This window comes from Sturnira hondurensis, unplaced genomic scaffold (genome assembly GCF_014824575.4).
Source record: "Sturnira hondurensis isolate 20B ecotype Veracruz unplaced genomic scaffold, ASM1482457v3 Scaffold0019006, whole genome shotgun sequence".
Taxonomy (NCBI): domain Eukaryota; kingdom Metazoa; phylum Chordata; class Mammalia; order Chiroptera; family Phyllostomidae; genus Sturnira; species Sturnira hondurensis.
In genome coordinates, this window is record NW_028091637.1 from 8672171 (window position 1) to 8691519 (window position 19349).

General features: G+C 40.8%; 1 protein-coding gene across 1 annotated transcript in view; it reads right to left on the reverse strand.

Annotated features, from left to right (window-relative positions):
* The window catches only part of GADL1 (glutamate decarboxylase like 1), a 164263-nt gene that overhangs the window by 65172 nt on the left and 79742 nt on the right, over positions 1–19349 (reverse strand). Inside the window, exons 12-13 of the mRNA XM_037070782.1 lie at positions 10080–10279; positions 800–851 (exon numbers count right to left, since the gene is read on the reverse strand). Of these exons, the coding sequence (XP_036926677.1) occupies positions 800–851; positions 10080–10279 (252 nt within the window). The remainder of the gene's footprint in view (positions 1–799; positions 852–10079; positions 10280–19349) is intronic.

Sequence of the window (19349 nt, forward strand, 5' to 3'; positions counted from 1 at the left end):
CCACACTTGATGTTTTCTAAAAATCAGAGTACACCCTGGCTGGTGTAGCTCAGTGGATTGAGCACAGGCCTGAGAAGCAGAGGATCGTGGCTCGATTCCCAGTCAGGGCACATGCCTGGGTTGCAGGCCAGTTCCCAGCAGGGGACACACGAGAAGCAACCATACATTGACATTTCTCTCCCTCTCTCCTTCCCTTCCCCTCTAAAGATAAATAAATTAAATCTTTAAAATAATAATAATACCTATTTTTTTAAAAAATCAGACTACTCATATTTTCTAACCATATATTTGACAGGAGAAAAACAATATTGTCTATCTTTGTAACCACTTACTTCTTATGTCTAGCAAACAATTCTACAACAAAATGACTTATTTTCCCATTGCTCCAAAGCTAATATGCTCTCATTAGTTTGTAAAAAGAGAACTCTATATGCATTATTATAGATTCACTTAATTGATTTTCCACATGCAGGCACTGCAATAGCACAGCTGAATATTTGCAGTACAATCATTATACAATTTATATATCAAGATAGAGAACATAATTTATTCAGTATTATCCTTGGTAGTTATTATTGAGCACTTTAATTTTCAATATGTAAAGGCAAGTGTGTTCTCTGAATTCAACAAAAGAAAAACACTCACTAATAGAGTAAATTAACATAATGGACTCTGTGAACTAAGCTAATTACTTGTGTCTAAGCCTGCAACACAGAAACTAATGGCATGTAACAGATGAGAAAATCACCACCTTCATCCCTGTTGACTGACACAATCACAAGCACAGTCCCGTACTCACTTCCATCAGTAACTTGAATCCTTCTCTTTTCTTGATTTCTTCTACTAGGTACCTAAAAAAAGAATCACACAATCATTTTTATCATCTGAAATCTAAAAACTCCATGAGCACGTGACTGGCAAATGACAAAGCTGTCATTTCCAAAGCAAAGACAAGGCTTAGAAATGCAAGGCTCAGAGATAAGGAAGGGCACAGGTATACGCATAGGTATGGGTTTTGACAGATACTCCTGACCTACTACAATCTTCTGGGACCTAGGTAAAAAGATACATTTTTTGATGAGATGATGTCTATCTCACATGTTAGCATCAGAATTTATCCCCACTGTGAAAGCCACACAAAGTAGATTGGATATATATATATCTCTGAGCCTGCTCAGATTCACATTCTAGATGGGTACTTAGTATAGGTACTTAAATTACCTAGCTGGCTTGGGGAGAAAGTTTCTGGTGTGTAGGCCCGCTTGTAATTTCACTCAAGATAAAGGAAGCACAGCATCATTTTTCCCAAGGCCAGGACAGAAGGAAGAAGAACTGATGACTGGTATCATGTTCAAGTACGTGGTTTGCAGCCATTGGTAAAATGTCTATGAACTCATTTTGAGTGCCAGGGAAAAGAGAATGATCACTCCATAAGCAAAAGGTACAGATATACAAGATACAGAATATGATAGAGAAAAGACTAAAACGACATTGAGAATATAAAGTAAATGAACAGTGGTACCTTTCCGCTGGGATTGATTACTGCCTACATAAAAAGAGAAGCCTTCCGAAATGGTTGGCCTTGAAAACTAGCAATTGACCATGAGCCTTGAAAACTTCATAACACTAGACTCAATATTTCAAATTTGGGGGTCAAATACAAGGAAATGATTGGGGTGCTGACAAAAATGTACTTGCTAAGGTATCTACTGTGATTTTATATGTAATAACAAAAAAAAAAAGAAAACAGGAAGGGCAGGGAGGAAGGAACATTAAGCCCAGGAATCAGGGCCGGCGTTGAAAACTGTGGTCCAGCCATGTGGAATTATGGTACGACCATATGAAATATGGTCCTGTCACTAAGCTACATAGTCGATTAATATTTAAGGACAATGAAAAGTGCACTTCTTTGGCCTCAGTTCCCTTACCTGTAGAACTGAAATAACACAATCTACTTTTCCAGTCTCAAAAGGTTGTTGACAGTTTTTTAAAATCTACATTAAAAATTGTAAAGTATGGAAACTGTGAAATACAGGCCGTCATTACTATTATGTTCATTTGCTAAAGACTATTCTAGACTGTCAGTGTAGAACATACCGGTTAACAGGACTCAGTTCTTTTTTCCCTAAACTTGTGTATATAGCTGTTCACACATGGTTGAATATTGATGATTACCATATAGATTATGTCATCTTTGAATCGTATAAAATCTTATAAAACTCTATCATTATTGACTAAATAATATAGATCCTTCATTTTGAGCAATAATGTTGTGACCAGACTTCTCCCTCCCCCACGCACATGCTCACCAAGAATTTGATGTTTTGCATACTCTTTTCCCTGAATATTTTTTCAGGAGATGCTATGTAGCTACAAAGTTTTGAACCTTTAGCGCACTGCCTAACTCTCACACACACACAGAAAAACAACTCTAATGTTTAATAAAAAATCAGAAGATGCTCAAGTTCACTAATAATCAAAGAAGTAAAAGTTAAAACATTGTTGAACCACATTGCCCATGTGATAGTAAAAATGAATCTTAGAAGAGACAACTCTTAATGCTAGTGAAAATGTGAAAGAAACTTGCTATAAATCTTTTAAAATGAATAACAGTCATATCTTCTCATGTAGCAAACCACTCTTGACATGCTGATCTACCAGGAAAAAAATCATCACTAACACACACACATATACATACATATATACATACATAGATATATACACATACATATGTATATATACACACATTATTGTATCTAAATCTATGTGGGTTCAATCCATACAAAATAACTAGAAAGAAGATTAATGTCCAGAAATTGGCAAATCATAAAATATATTATAGCAACATGATGTAATACAATGCAGCTATTTAAAGAAATGGAGTATGTCTCCTAGGCTGGTATGGCTAAGTGGATTGAGTGCCAGCCTGCAAACCAAAGGATTGCTGGTTTGATTGCCAGTCAGGGCACATGCCTGGGTTGTGGGCCAGGTCCCCAGTAGGGGGTGAGTGAGAGGCAACCATATATTGATGCTTATCTCCCTCTCTTCTTCCCTCTCTTCCCCTGTCTCTAAAAATAAATAAATAAAATATTTTAAAGTAAAAATTAAAATAATGGATTATTTCTACTTTGATTACACCACAGGGATTCTTACGATGTATCAGTAAGACATAAAAGCAAAATACTAAGAAATGTGGATATGATTCTACCTTTCAAGAAGTTGTAAAAAAGAAAAGCAAAAGTAATCCCCACCCACAGTTATATATGATCACGAAGTAAAGGACAGAAAGATACAAATAAGTTGTTAACGTTTCCCTAAGAAAGGGGGAAAAGGATGCAACAAGAGAGGTCAAAATTATTAACTATTTTTGTATTTCTTAGGAAAGTTTCATAGACATGGTTACTTGTGTGATTTTGCAAAAGTACTTAATAAAAGGTAAAGTGTAAAGCACAAAACAAAACAGACATATACAATCTCTACCCAAGGACAGCTCGTGAACCATTTTTTTCTTTACCTTCTCAGGCAGAAATGTACAATCTGTTCATGCAAAGCCGATGCCATCCACAGTACACCCCGAGGAGGCCCATGCTAATCCTGGAATCCCTGAGGCTACAAAAGAGCTTTGTACCTCCAAAAATGCTCGGAATGATTATAGAGGATTCTACTTGTGTAGCTAATGGACTTTGTAACTTAGCAAACTTCTCAGCCTCCCTGAGCCTGCCTCAGTTTCTGCATGCATGTAATGGAGATGGGGAACTAGATTGGTAAAATCCTTCCATAACAGATTATGATGGTATGAAACTTACACACACTACCTGTAGTCTGAATTTAAAACATTTCTGTCAAATTGGCTAAAACTGCACCCAGGAGAAAGGCATCCTAAAGCAGGGCCAAACCATTTCGATTAGAGCTCTGCTTTCTGCTAACCATGTGGATCTGGGCTTTGAGTCAGGGTCAAGGTCCCTACTCTAGTCACCCTCGGAGCCTATAAAGCCCAGTGTAACACTCCAACTGCATTGAGGGTGGAGGTGATTTGGGTGGAGACTTGCTATTATAACAATAATAAAAGGTTTACACCAAAGTCCCCAAACCCTGCTCTATGACGTACCACATCAATAGTTTTCCCTCATAAAAGGGTTCTGTTGCCAGATACATCTGAGCAATGCTGGGCATATCAGTTCGATTGCTCTTGTCTTCAGTTAGAAATACACTCGGGTTAATCTATAAGGCCATTTATCAAGCTGGTTACCTGGTTCAATGCCTGTAATCAAGAATGAGGCATTTGCTATCATTGCAGTCTGTCAAACGCTCAGCGTTAGTGAATTCTCTCCTGTTGGACAAGATGTCTGCCACAGCCCCATACATCACATCCTTGCACAACAGTGTCCCCCAAAAAGAGAGAGAAGGGGCGGAGCAGAAGTATTTTCTCTTCCTCTTTCTCTATTTACGTAAGAATATTTTCCTCAGGTGCTTTCACGGAATTCTTTTTGTATCTCATTGACTGAAGCTGAGTCATAGATCCAACCCTAACGTAATGGTTGGCGATGGGGATTGGCTGGGGACCATCGCCGATGTTCCCAGCTGGAATTTTGCTACCTAAACAAAATCAAGGTTCTGCTGGCAAGGGAAAGGGAAAAATGGCTGTTGGGTGAACAATTCACAGTGTCTGCATACCGGTGAAAGCTAAGTAAAAATATTTCTATATTACAAGCCCCCTCAGAGCCTTTAATGTGCTAATGAACACTGAATCTCCAAGAGACAAATAGCAGAGTCATTAGCATTTCCCAAGCATATTTGATCATGAAAACATTTTTTGGAAGAACATTTATTACGATGTTCTGGAAGTCTATTATCCCACAGAGCATACTTTCAGAAATGCTAGTTTAGAAGTGCTTCTTCTATAGGGCACCTTACCCTTTAAAAAAATAATAAATGCTTAAATGCAATGAGTTTTGGGAGGGAACCAAAATAAGGTTTTGAGTCACTTCTGCCTACATTCACAGGAATGATTTATTCCTCACTTTTCTTTTCAATATACGGAAACAGCCTAGAGATGAAATACATTTTTAAAAAACTATTCTTATCTGATGCCAGCCCCCCAAAAAAGATGCACAATGAGTTTTGGGACCTAAGGTAGGAATCAAAAGCCACTTCTACCAAAAAGCATCCAGGTAAATACGTTCAGAAAGCAACAACAGCTTCATAAAATTCATCAGCATCCTTCTCACTAGGCTTAGCAACACGAGAAAAGAGATTAAAAAATACATCAGCAAGAATTTCACCAAACCTACTGGGCAAAAAATATTATATTCAGATTCTGGCTTGATTTGGAAGCATATATTAATGACAGTCTTGCTCTAAAATACTTCCTGTTCCTTTGCATAAAAATGTCCTTCTAATGCGAGATACCCTCAATTCTCTGATCTGTTAACTGAGTTGAATATTTTTGCATTTCACTTGTCCTGTCTGGAAATAGCCTTTTGGGGCCCTTTCTCAATTCACCAGCCACTTAGTCATCCCGGAGCACACTGGAGCACGTTTCTCTCCCAGTCTCCTCATTTGAAATTTTTCTGATGCATGGAGCCTCGCAGAACTCCTGGGAGTTTTCTTCCACCTGCTTTCTGTATGCTGAGCATTTATTAAGACATATGGCATGGCTTGTGATTCATCACAAACACCTGCATGCTACACTCTACCGTGATTGTGATTTCTTTTTTAAATTACCAGTATTAAAAAAAAAGGAAAAATTGGCCCTTCATGGGCTTCTAGGCTCCCTTCCTCTTGTCACCTAGAAAAATACACTAACACCAAAGTGCATTGTGTAAACCGTTCACTTTTTCCATGTGGACAACAATAAATCCCTCAGCATTCATGCAAGTCAGTGAAATAAATTCCACTGGAGAAATTACAGAGATTGTGTGTCAAGGGGATAGATAAATAATACATTGGAGACCTAACAAGTGCTCCTGAACTGTCTGTTGTTGTTGAAAAGACTTACACACGTGACTCTTCCAGATTGGCTTTCAGAATCACCCCTTAGTGAACATCCATTAACCCGAGTGCCGTAACAAAGGCCCAGAAGGTGCCCCGGCAACAGGTTGCCTTGGGTATTGTAAAAGATTTTTGACTTTCTTAGTCAGTATTCTGCCTTGTGCTGGAGATGGTGATTTTAAACCCCAGCCTTTTAGGTTTCAATCAAACAGAGCTTTTGGTTCCCTATGTCACTGGTTTTCAAACAACCTGAAGAGAAAGCAAATGGTTCCTCATTCGTATTTCTTCTGAGAAATGGGCTGTCATCAACCGGACTGGCAAGTCAAATGGAAATTAGGAAAGCCTTCAAGATCTTCCAGGCAATACATTGTTTCCTTCTTGCTGGATTTCTGACAATTGATACAATAGGAGTCACTGTCCTCTTAAAAATGCCAGTTCTCGCTTTCCCAGGGGAAGAGAGAGCAAGCTGTATGATAAGGCTGATGGCGGTTCACGGGTACAGCAAAATCCGGTCCTTAAATCTTAAAGGCAACATAAACGCTTCAAAGCTAAGCTCTATTCTGAGTCATGAACATGAAAACACTGCTTCTATGGGGTCCGTACAATTCTCACTGCAAGACTTCAGGAGAAGAGAATCGCGCGGCTTTTCCAGTATTTAAGAGACCTGACCCAGAGCCTGGGGAAATGGAAATCTTAGCTACTTCAGGCTGCTGATACTACAGGTGCATGTCAAATACGAACTCAGTCCTCATTTGCATGTTGAGTTTGCTGGAGCTCGTATCTACTGAGGGATATTATACTTCTTGGGAACAAAAGTGTCAATTGGAAATTACAGAAATTACGCCAGGTAGAGCCTCGGCCCACAAATGAGAATCGTTTTTATTATATCATATCTAAAGCAAGTGGTCTAGGGTCAGTGGGTGTGGTGGAAAATGGTATTTAACTCTCACCGGTCAGTGCTTTGAACTGATTATGCTGGCTCACATAATAAATGGGGGGACACAGCTTGAGTTAGACCTTGCTGGCTAGTGAGAGCTAACTATTAAACCTTCCAGGATTTTGTAACCCACAACGGTCGACAGCTCACAATTTTCCACGATGGGAATTTACACCTCAGGGCCTTTTCCTCCCGAGAGCCTGTTTGCAGGTGGCCCGCTACACGTGGGCTCCAGCACACAGAGCAACTCCCAGAATTGAGAAACTATTCCGCTTTTCCTGAAGAGCAGGACCACAAAGCAATCGACCAATTTAAACAGAAATAAAATCATGCAAATAAAGGCCTTATGTTGCTATGTTCATATCTTTCTTAATCCTATAGAAACTTTCCCCAAGTTTCTAATTTTATATCCATGCCAAGTGACACGCATTAAAAAGGCTTAGCTTTTGCTTGGTATTGTGTGTGGGAAAGCAGGATGGCTTTTGCTCACCGCAGGACTAGAATGTTGGAGATTCAGAATGCAGAAAGTTCAAGAGAAAAACTATTATGAGTGACAGCGTGAGAGAGGAGGGATTATTTTGCAAATAATTAAATATAGGTCACAGAGCCTGCAACTATGCTCACTGAAATGTTAATTCCATTCAGTTCAGCCTGACAAACCTTTACAAACAATAAGCGTTGTTGAATTGAATTGAAATGTTAACGTTTATCCTCCTGATAATTTCTCTGCAAAATTTAGAAAATCTCCTTTGACTATAAATTAAATTCCACCCTGAGATGAATGTTAACTTTATAATAAATACAATCATCAAGTATTTATATCTAGCCTCTTTCAAAACACCTGTTATTGAATTACTTAGCAGCTTAGATAAAATAATGCAGAGATTCTACCACACTTAAGTAGTATAAGAAAACACAAAAAAGTGAACAGATATTTCTGAACTGTTATTTTACTTTAATGAGCAACTGTCAGTATTTATAGTAGACAGTTCCATTACCTCGCCACTGGGGAGTTATCTCCCTATTTCTGATCCAGGCACTGAAGCCCTACCTGCAATAGAGGCACACTGCTCGCCTAGTTGCGGTATATAGTCTATAGGAGGAACAGACCGTCTTCCTATTGAGTGCCAAGAGAGGTCATGCAAGGGAGCACAGCCAATGGGAGCGTCACCTTCCCCTGGCAACAGCCACCGATTCAGAGATGGATGCTGGGTTTCACAGCGAAATAATTTAAAATTTCCTCAGGAATGTTGAGGAGAACTCTCTCCTTTGACCTTGAATTTGAGCTTGGGAGGATATAGATCTGACACCCCTGGCAGCTACCTTCCTACCTAAGAATAAACTCAACATGGAGGAGAATAGACCTGATAAACAGAGAGAAATTGAGGCCTGCTGGTATTGTATAAGCCCCTAGAATAAGCCATTCCAAAAGTCATCACTACACTAGCTGATAAATAACCTGAGGTAATAAATTATCTTCCTTCGTTCATAATACCTTGAGTTACGGTTTCTGTCACTTACCACCACAAGGGTGCTAACTGATACAATATTTACAGAATTTTCAAACTATTTCTTAAACCATAATCACCAGAACTGTTGAATTCTAACGGTCGTCTGAAAATGCCAAAGCCATCTCTTTACCATTCCTTATATCCAAGCCGTCTGACATGTAACTTTGCAGTTCTTCTTGCAAAATGGCAGAGTGTACTTCCTGCCTTTTGACATTGAACTTGACTATGTGATATGCTTTGGCCACTGGAATGATAGTAAATATGATACGATCAGGAGGTTAAGGTGGGCTTGCCTTATTGGGCCTCCATCAGCCCCCTTATAAGAACACTCTCTGGCTGGCCTGCTGATCCAAGAAAAATGAAAGAAATGTGCAGAGTAGATCCAGTCCCTTCCCTTACAGCCATCAAACCCCACAGCCACCAAACTGAGATAAAACCACTCCAGCCAACTTGAAGACCTCTTAGAATAAATAACTGTTGTTATAAAATACATTTTCAGACAGTCTGAAGTAATGTTCGGAGCATCGCTGTTGCAATGGTGCACAGAACACCCATACCATTCCCAGTATAGAAAAGAGAAATTGTTTTAAGCCTCTAAGGAAACACTTCAGGTTTTTTTTTACAAAAGAAGTGTGAATAGGGAGTGAAGGAGGAGAGATTGTCCAAAGCAGAGATCACAAACTCTGATGCCTGTAGTGGCCAAGTAGGTTTAAATATATATATATATATATATATATATATATATATATATATATATATATATATATATATATATAATATATATATAATATATATTTAAAAATAAATATATAAAACTAAAACTCATATAGCATGTAGTATAGACCAGGTACTGTTTTAAGGGTTTATGAATAGCAATTCATTTAATTCTCCCAACAATAATTATAGTAAGAGGCTGTTGCTTTCTCCATGTTACTGGGAAGAAACAGAGGTACAGAAAGGTTCAGAAACTTGCCCAAGTCACATAGCTTATCAGTGGCAGAGCAAGTACCTCTACACTACAGTAAAATAGGGTACGAGTTAAAAAAAAACAGAAGGAAGTAGAAAGGTTATGGCTTCCCAGAGACTCAGGCATCACACTCAGCAGCTTGTCACCATGTGGGACTGAACGCGTCCTGATCTTTCAAAAGCAGCCAAAAAAATCTAGATTTTTAACAAATTTCTCTATTTTTAAACATTTTAAATATGCAAATATTTGATTTTTTTTAACACCATGAAAGTTAACTCTATGGTGTTCAGGCTGAAAAAATGACATTTAAAACTAAATTTGGTCATGGCCTGGCCAGTGGCACCCACTGATCCAAGCTTAGGAGCAGAGTCCAGTTCAGGCAGCAAATGTCCAGCAGTTATATATCAAGAGTGGTCTGGCGCACCATGTACCTTCCTTATCAAAAAGTAGGTTCACCAGTATTTTGTCTGCTCTGGCACCTCACCTTACTAGGCTAGGACCCTGGAGGGAAGAGGGTAGGACTGTTTTGTTCACAATTCCTAACACATAGTAGATACTGGAAAGATGGTTATCAGGTAAAAGAATGAATGCATAAATGAAATAACATGCAGAGATCTTGCAAATGTTACTGTCCCCAAGTCTATTGCAGACACACAAGGACACACACAAGTACCTAGACAAAGCAAGAGCACGATTCACTCTTTCTTCAAGGCCTAATGTGCCCAGGGCCTTCCAACTCATCCAGAATTTGAATGCATCTGGTCTCCTGCTACACTGGATAGACTTGTCTCCTGTGTCGTAGCTGACATCGTAGAATTTATCCTGCTGGAAGAGGTAGGATGCTTTGGCAGAGTAGCATTTCTTAAGAAGATCCTTTTGGGGCAAGAAAAATAAGGAAGATCAAACAATTGTCCATTTTTTAAATACACTTGATTTTAAAAACAAACACCCAAGACTGAACCTGTACGATATTCTGCAACTTCATGCCAAAGGTGTTTGGTCTCATTCTACATTTTTCCTGTATCAGAAGCAACAGACATGTGTTCACTTGGAGACACAGGTTACCCATTGTGTTTCTTAAAAAAACTCAGAGTTGAGAATGCTAAATCCGTTCTCAACAATTTTACTGATGAGTACCCAGAAGCTTTAAGACAATCATGTCATCATCTGTATGATATCAAGGTGGGCTGATGGCTCAAGATGAAATAAAATCTGTTTATAACTTACTCAAGGCTCCACAGTGGAAAAAAGTTCCTAACATATTGTACTCACTTTACACAATTTCATAGGCAAAAAATACTAGGCTTTTAAAAATGTTTTGACTTGTATCTGTATTGAAAAGGCAAGAAGTAACAATAACTCAGGGATTAAAAAACCTGAGGAAAGAGCCATGGACAAGCTAAACACGTGACAAAAAGTTTTAATGACCATAAAATATCAGCTAGAAAATTCCAAAGGGTTTTGTTGGGTTGGTCTCACATTCGTTTTATTTGCAACCAAATTCAATTTCCATTTACTGACTGGTTACTTCATGTCAAACAGTAGAAAGCAGTTCCCCATGTTCATTGCCATTCTAGAGTCTTCATTTGACCTCAAATTATTAGAGTTTAAGCCACATTGCCCTCAACGTCATTTGGTATCTGCAAAATCCCATATTTTCTAACCTGTCTCCCGGAGCCCCCATAATTCCCTAAGCATCTGCATTCCCCAAGAATACCTACTGGAAACGTCTGTCCACCCTCCTTTGCCCAGTCATAACCAAACTACCCAATGTCCCTTAACCACTAGCTCATGCCCCATATGTATGTTGGCTCACACCAATTGCTTGACCTTGGCTCTGTTTTAAATAAACATGACACATTCCAAAGAATATATGCAGTCTATTTATATATTCTGAAGTTTACTAACACCAAGCATAGTCTTCCCTCTTTAATTAAGTCTGCCATTCCTTTGGATCCCATCTCAACTTTTGCTTCCCCTGCAGCTTCTTTATTTGCCCACCCTGTTGGACTCATTTTCTCTTCTTATATTTGGCTGCATTTGTTGGCCTTACCCCTGTACTCCCCTACTCAGTGAGCAGTCTGTGTGTATTCTCTCCTCTGGTGGACAAGCCCGTTCTTCAGAGCAGGAATCATTCCCCAGCCATGTCCACAGCCACAGAGCTTAACACTGACGTGGACACAGAGGACCCTCACTAAGCACTTAGGGCGATAATGCCCCTCCGCATATTCCGAACTTCTCTCACATCCCCCTGACATGCAGTATGGACAGATAAACACAGATATATGAACTTCTTATTCGGTGCATCTCCCAACTCTTAATAATGTAAAACCACCACTCCCGCACAGGAAGCTATAGACAAACTCTCCAGAAATAATAGAGGTTCTAGAAAATGATCCCTTCTAACAGAGAATGTACGTTTTCATTTTACTAATCAACTTGTATCTAAAGAACAAAATCTCAAGGCATCCCATCCCAAACAAAAGCATGCATTTGCTATCTTAATAGAAATATTGTCTTGTGTGGACGCTAATCTGGATATAATGTGTTCCATTACCATAAAGCATGATTTTATACTATGTAAAAAATTATATACTAACTATAATCAAGGACCCCCAAATCCCACTCATCCATTATCCAAAATAAACTCAGTATAAAATAATAATTACAGCAATATTAGAAAGCCTTCAGCCTGGCTTTGATGATTATTATTGGTAGACACTGGGGAAGAGGTGATTGCTCTGATCTGAATATTAAGGTAGAAAAAGCTCCTTACTCTTCAAGCTACTTTGATTCTATCAGCAATCCCTCAACTCTCAACACAGCTGCCACCACTGCATCTCCCTACCCTCAATGTCAGGAAATTTGGTTATTGTTTCCATAGCAACTACAGCCTGACCACGCGTTATAACATTAAAAGGCCACTGTACATATTTTAAAGAGAAAGCCAACACACACACACACACACACTTGTACTTGCATCATGATTATAAATTTACTTCCATCAACCATGAAAGATTCAAAAAAAAGTCCCAAAGCAGATGAACTTTACACATCTTGGGCGAGTTTCAGTGACTTATGCTCATGGCTGTAAGGGAGAGGAAGCCCATTCATTAACAGAAGACAAATTGCATCATCACAGGCAAATGCAGGAGAGCAGAGCCAAGAAAACACAGGGCAGAATGAGCGACTGTCCTGCAGCAGTGACACTGCTTGTTTCATTGCACTGAAAAGTCCTCCTGCCTTGGGTAGCTTTCCATAAAGAACAACTGGAGGCTTGGGATGTGCCTTATTGAAAATAAATGAGAATTCTTCCCCCAAAGATTTTGCTTTGCATTTTAGTTTGTATTCTTGTATTAAAATGGATGAGATGTATTTTAAGATACAAATCAATGGAGGAAAGATCACCAGAGAAAACAACAATTTGGGAATAAGAATAGTAAAAGTTAACATTTTTATGTTGTAAATGGAAATCACTTAATTTGTCATTGTACCATCAAAGAGAAAGCCGGTGTTTATCCTGCTCAACTTTATACACTTAAGCCTAGCAGGACAATAAACAGTAGTTATACAAATTCCAGAGACAAGTGTTCAATTGCTTTATATTGTGATATCTCGAACAGTTTTCATGAGTAGTAGACAATGTCTGAGAACTTTCCAGTGGCAAGTGAAAGAAATGCAATCAAAGTAGCTTAAGCAAAAAAGGGGGCATTTTTATAGGCTCCTATTTTTAAAAATCCAGATATACAAAATCTTCAGGCACATTTGGATCCAGGATTAAAGCTGGAATTTGCCTTTCCCTGTTGCTCTAGTTTCTTCTGTATCGGCCTCATGCCTACACAAGAAAGCTGGTAAGCATCCTATGAACCAGGGCTTTCAGTGGGGGCCTGTGAGGCTGACAGGAGGTTCTGTTGGAGAGAAATGTGAAAGGGAAAAGAGACAGTCAGAGATGTCGATGCTGCTGTCCAAGCAGCAAGTCATCATTGGCCTCCCAACCTCAGTCTCTTGTCTGAACCTTCTGCTGCTTAAATCTAGCAGGAAGCCAATTAGTAAGGGAGACTGAGAAATGTGGCTTTGGGGGGTCAGGCCCCCTTCACAACAAAGCAGAGGAAGGCTGAAGAATGAATTATACAGCAAAGAGAGCAAATGCCAAGCACACTGCAGGAGCACAGAAACCGCAACTTTCCTTTTCACTGTTGTGTTCACAACACCTAACCTAGCACATGATAATGTGGGCCAGGGCCAACATTTATCAAGTCCTTACTAGGTGTTAGGCACTGTATACGTATGAACTCATTTACAACTCAAACAGTATTCCTTTTGCTAACATCACTGCAAGTGTTGAAAAACTGCAACACCGCGAAGTTTGGTGAATGACCTAAGGTCATGTAACTGGTAAGTGGTAGGGCTGGGCTTCAAACCCAAGGCTGCATGAATCCAAGGCCTAAGCTCTTTACACATTACATTCTACTCTCTCTATAGTGAGCTCTTTAATATATGTGGAAGAGAGTGCCCTGTAAATGCCCATCACAAGTTCTTAAAGATAGATTGGTAAAATGGGAAACGGCTGCAGAGAAGTCATCAAACTGAAGGTCAACGCAACTAACATGCCATTTCAGGCCCTTGACTTTGTTCTTGTGAATATGACCTCTGGTCTTCCTAGTGGTACCATCTTGTCAATGAAGTATTTTGAGATTTTTCTAAATACTTGTGACTCTCATGATATTTAAGGGTATCTCTAAAAAGACATAATAAATCAGGAAGTTGTATATTTTCCTCGTCAAGATCAGTCAAGTTATATTTGATTTCTACAGACTAGATTAGATTCAGCTTATCAAAAAAAGGCACCAAAAACTTCCCATATTCTGTTCCCCCATCACTGTTACTTACATGCAAGACACTGTCTAAATTAAATATCCTAGGAAATGGGCATATTAATCATCTTTGCACTAACTAATTCATTCCAAAATTATGTACTGAGGACCTATTTTATAAGAAGCAGTATGAGGCCAGGAGTTCAGGCATGCAACCCCAATGGAAGTCCTAAGCATCTAAGCTAACATTTCTTGATTGAAGGCGCAACACTAAATTTAGGCTGTGAATAGTCGAAAGGCTTGGTTGTAATCTAGGATACAAAAGCAACTTTTTAAAATGATTATACCTTCTGGTGTTTGCTTTATTTCTTGAGCAAACGTTGTGAGAGCCTGAACACATGCCAACAGCTACGGTAGGCACTGGTGCTGTGCCCTTAAGAAGTGTCAGTATCCTTAAGAAGTTTAAGAAAGAGACAGGGACAGAAAAACAGGCAATTAGCATGCAGCGCTAGAATGGGGGGAAGAATAAGAACTAAGGAGCACGAAGAAGGGTCATCGTTCACTAACATAGAGATGTTAGGGCTCTTCAAAAGAAGAATTGTGTCACCTGAGAGCTGAAGTAGGAGATAAGGGGAAGCTGAGTAGGCAGAGAGACGGGAAAATCAATTCAGTATCACTGGGGCTAATTAATGAAGTAGGGCATAGCTAGGAAGGCTGTAAAGGTGAAAAACAACCAAGTCACCAAGGATATGAACAGCCACGGTACGAGTGATTGGTCATGGAATTTTCGCAGGCACATGTAGATATTACAAGTTGAACTTCATTACTGTTCTGGCGGAATAAAGTAGAGAATCAGCAGATGTGGATACGGCTTTTGATTTAGTCACTTGGTGTCAGAGCTCAAAGCAAGTCACTTACCATCTGGGGCTTCATTTTTCTCATCAACCTAATGGAGATAATACTTGCTCTACCTACTATACAGGAATACTGTGAAAACTTAGTGAAATAATGTTAACTAGGAACATCTCTCAGTTTTTGATCAAAATCCTTCCCATCGGCCTTCTCCCCTGCATATCCCTATACCCCTGACCCCCACCCACCAGCTGTCACCACCCATTTTTCCTTAGATTTACTTCTCTGCCCAGGCAAACTGCAGAATCGGGTGCCAGCTCTAGACTTCATCACGGTTTACGAAATACGAATATTACACCACTCACCAGCCTCTCCTTTTTAAATGGAAGGTAGCCACAGAAATGGGCCACGTTGACAGAATGTATTAAAACTATGACAAGAAATCTTAGAGCACAGGAAGAATTATCCATGGTCTTTATCCTCCAAGCAGAGCTAATCCTGACCTTGTTTAAGCTATCCCATTTGATGGCCTTCTTAGATGCTGTGGATCTTTCTAAGTCTCAGCACAGTTTGCATGGAAGACACAAAGAGCAGAGGATGAAATGGACATGCAATAGGTAGACTGAGACTAGTGAGCCGTCAAATGACCAGGTGAACTTGTCTAGTTGTCTTCAGTTTCCTTATTCAGACAGGGGAGAAAGGATACGTTGAGTGACTGCCGAGCAGCCAGTGTGGGGTGAAGGGAATAGAGGAAGCAAATGACAACGATGCCAGTGTCATTTCCCCCCAAAGTGCACAAATCAGACGGAACCATGGAAAAGGCCAGGGTACTAGCCTGGGTAGTGAATAGCCTGGAAAGAAAGGAAGAGGGAGAGAAGTGGGGAAGGGAGAGAAGAAGCGGGGAGGGAGGGAGGGAAGAAGGGAGGGAAAGAAGAAAGAAAAAGAAATGGAGGGAGAGAGAAAAACCTATGGGAAGGAAGGGAAGAAAGAATAAGGGAGGGGGGAGGGAGGAAATGTCCAAAGCTGATTTACTTTGGTTCTTTTCTGACATTTCCCTTTCCCCTTCCCTGTGGTCCAGTCTTCAACATTTTGGACTCCTACCCACCACGCTTCTGCTCTGCGCCCTACAGGAGTGCATCTGTAATCCAAAGCACACGCCCTTTCACGCATGGACTCTTTAGACTGCTTTCATTTTCTGATGGCATTTTTGGCCCCTCTCTTTAGTATTTATTGATTTAATTTATTTCCTTCTGTTTTCGTGTTTTCATTCTCTGTCAGAGTCGAAAATTGTTAAAATCCCCTGGTGTTACATCCAGCTTGAGAGAAAGGTTATTTTCGAGGAAGGGCCACGGTGTGTCTTGAACTCCCCACCAAATCTGCTGCACAGGCCTTCTCCTCCGCCATCCAAAAGGCTAGTTTCAGACGCTTGTGCTTCATCCCACTTCGGTGTCTGCAGGAGGCCCCCACCCTGACATTCAGGCTTCGATGACCAGTTCTGGATTGTTCTTTGGGCAACGGATTCAGCTTTCTTTCCTATTCCATCCAAACATACCCCAGTCATTGGTAACCACCCAGAGATCAGCCTCTGCCGACCTGTTCAATCAGGTCTCCAACTCTCCCTCCCCTCTTCCCCCTCATCAGGTCTCATCTCCTGGAAGATGTTAGGTGCAGCCATTTGCAGATATGCAAGGTGCTTGTGCTTGAACTTGTGAAGATGGTGAACAGTCTGCTCTGGCTCTTCAGCCGCGTGGTGACATCTGGGAACTTGTCATCCTGCCATTTCTCCATCTCTCTCTGTCAAAAGTTCACGTCAGCCTCCCTTGTCCCGAAATACTGCCACTCTGTTAGCTGCCTTTGCACACTTGCTCAATGGATGGCCTGATTCTAGCTGTTTCCAGAAAGTTTCTGGGTGCTGTGGACTAGATGTTCAGAAGGGAAAAGGTGACTTGTGCTCCTGCTTCATTTCGGTTCTTATACATGACACTTTTTAAATACACAGTATTCTGTGAGGTAGGTTCCCTGAGGAAATATCATTTTACTCACAATGTTTTGAAAAGGAGGTTTTACATGATATATATCTTGTATTTGTCTTCCTCCTTTGGGCTGTGAGTTATTTTTTTATTATTACAAGTTACTTTTCACAGCTGAGTTCAATCACTCCTTTCTTTAATGCATTTGAGGCTTTGTTTGTTTTTTGTTTAGATTTTATGTATTTATTTTTAGAGAGAGGGGAAGGGAAGAAGAAAGAAAAGTAGAGAAACATCAGCGTGTGGTTGTTCTCACATGCCCCCAGCTGGGGACCAGGTCTGCGACCCAGGCATGTGCCCTGACTGGGAATTGAACTGGCGACCCTTTGGTTTGCAGGCTCGCACTAAATTCACTGAGCTATACCAGCCGGGGCCATTTGAGGTATTTTTAAAATCATCACTTTTCCACTGTGTGTATTATTCCAGGTCAGCAAACAGATCCTACAAGTCTGTGCCCCAGCTCAGGGTAGGAGTGTGGCACAAACGGGCGCTTCATGAACCCTGGGTACAACTCTTCCGGTCCCATCCCTGGTGAATCCCCAGCTGAGGAAACTCCAGGCCGCTCAGGCCACAGCCTCTCCAGCTCACCACCCTTCTCCGTTTGCCTCCCTAGCTGCTCTTCTGCCTCGTGGCTCCACAGCCAATTTACAGCGGAAAAGGCAGGAAGAAAGAGTAGTCCTTTGGCGCGTGCACATCAACAGAGACGATCAAGTACAGGTGGAAAGGAAGGAGAGGGCCTGGGTCACCTGGGGGTGCAGCCAGGGAGCCCGGGAACTCACTAGCTTTCTGGATGGGAGTTTCTGCATTACCATCACATGAACTGCTCTGAAGTCACAGGGGCTGAAGGTTGGATCACCTGTGAAAAGCACTGACTACCCTGGACTATTTGAGCACTGAGGATTAATACGAACGCCCCACATCTACTTCTAGAATGCCTCCGGGAGATTCCAGAAAGTTTTGTCGAGTTCTAGGTCTAGGGACCTGACAGGGATATTCAGACAACTCATACAGTACTTTAGTACTAAACCCTAGACCCTGTATTTTCTTCTGAAGTGTAAGTCTTCCTTAAATACAACTAAGAGTTAGAATGAGCTGATTTGAAAATAGGAAAACTAGCGTAAAAAACATTTTTAAGAACTGCACCTTACATTTCAGCAGTGATGGTACTTCCAGGGGAAAGTGGGGCTCAGTGTCTTAGAGAACATGTAAGAGCTTCTATATATACACAAGAAACGTTGATAGAGCAGAGAGCACTACAATGCCCCACTTTCATGCCCCACAAGCATTTAAAAATAGTGCATTGGGCTCCTCTCTTAGAACAGATGGACATCTTCTGACCTTCTCTAGGCAAATATCAACATAACATACTTTCTTCATTAGAGATATTGTGAAGCAGTATCTTTCCAACTTTCACTATCAGGATGGATATTGTCACTATTTAAAAATACTTTCTTAACTTCCGGCCAAGATGGAGGTGTAGGTGGAAACACTGTGCCTCCTCGCACAACCAAGCTTAAAGACAACAGTTTTAACAACAAAAACGCAACCAAAACAGAAAATTGAACTATATGGAAGTCCAACAACAATGAACCATTCATCCAGACTGGTATGAGGGGCGGAGTCAGGGGCGGAGTCAGTGGCAGAGCGAGGTCGGGTAGGAAAGATTCCCTGGACCCAAGCACACAGGTAGCTGTGGGCGGAGCCCAGGCTCGGGGTAGCAACCAGCCGACCCAGTGAGGGCGTAGGGCAGCTGGCTGACCGAGGTCACACATTCGTGCGCAGATAAACCAGGCTAAGGAGCAAGCAGTGAGACAGGCCGCACAGGCCCCAGTGGCGGGAAGCAGCAGAGGGACCACCATTGCTTCTCTTTGACCCTGCCCCCACATAAGCGTCACAACCCAGTGACTGAGTTGCCCTGCTCTGGTGAACACCTAGGGCTCTGATCCTGATATGTAACAGGCACAAACAGACCGAAACATTATGGCTCAAGAAGAACTCAAAGCCCCAGAGCCAAGCGACCAAGAAATAGCCAACCTATCAGATGCACAGTTCAAAACACTGGTGATCAGGATGCTCACAGAACTGGTAGATTATAGTCCCAAATTAGAGGAACAAATGAAGGCTAAACTAATTGAAATGAAGGGAAATGCACAGAAAACCAATAGTGATGGAAAGGAAACTGGGACTCAAATCAAGGGAGTGGACCAGAAGGAAGAAAAAAATGACCAAACAAAAGTATGAAGACACAAG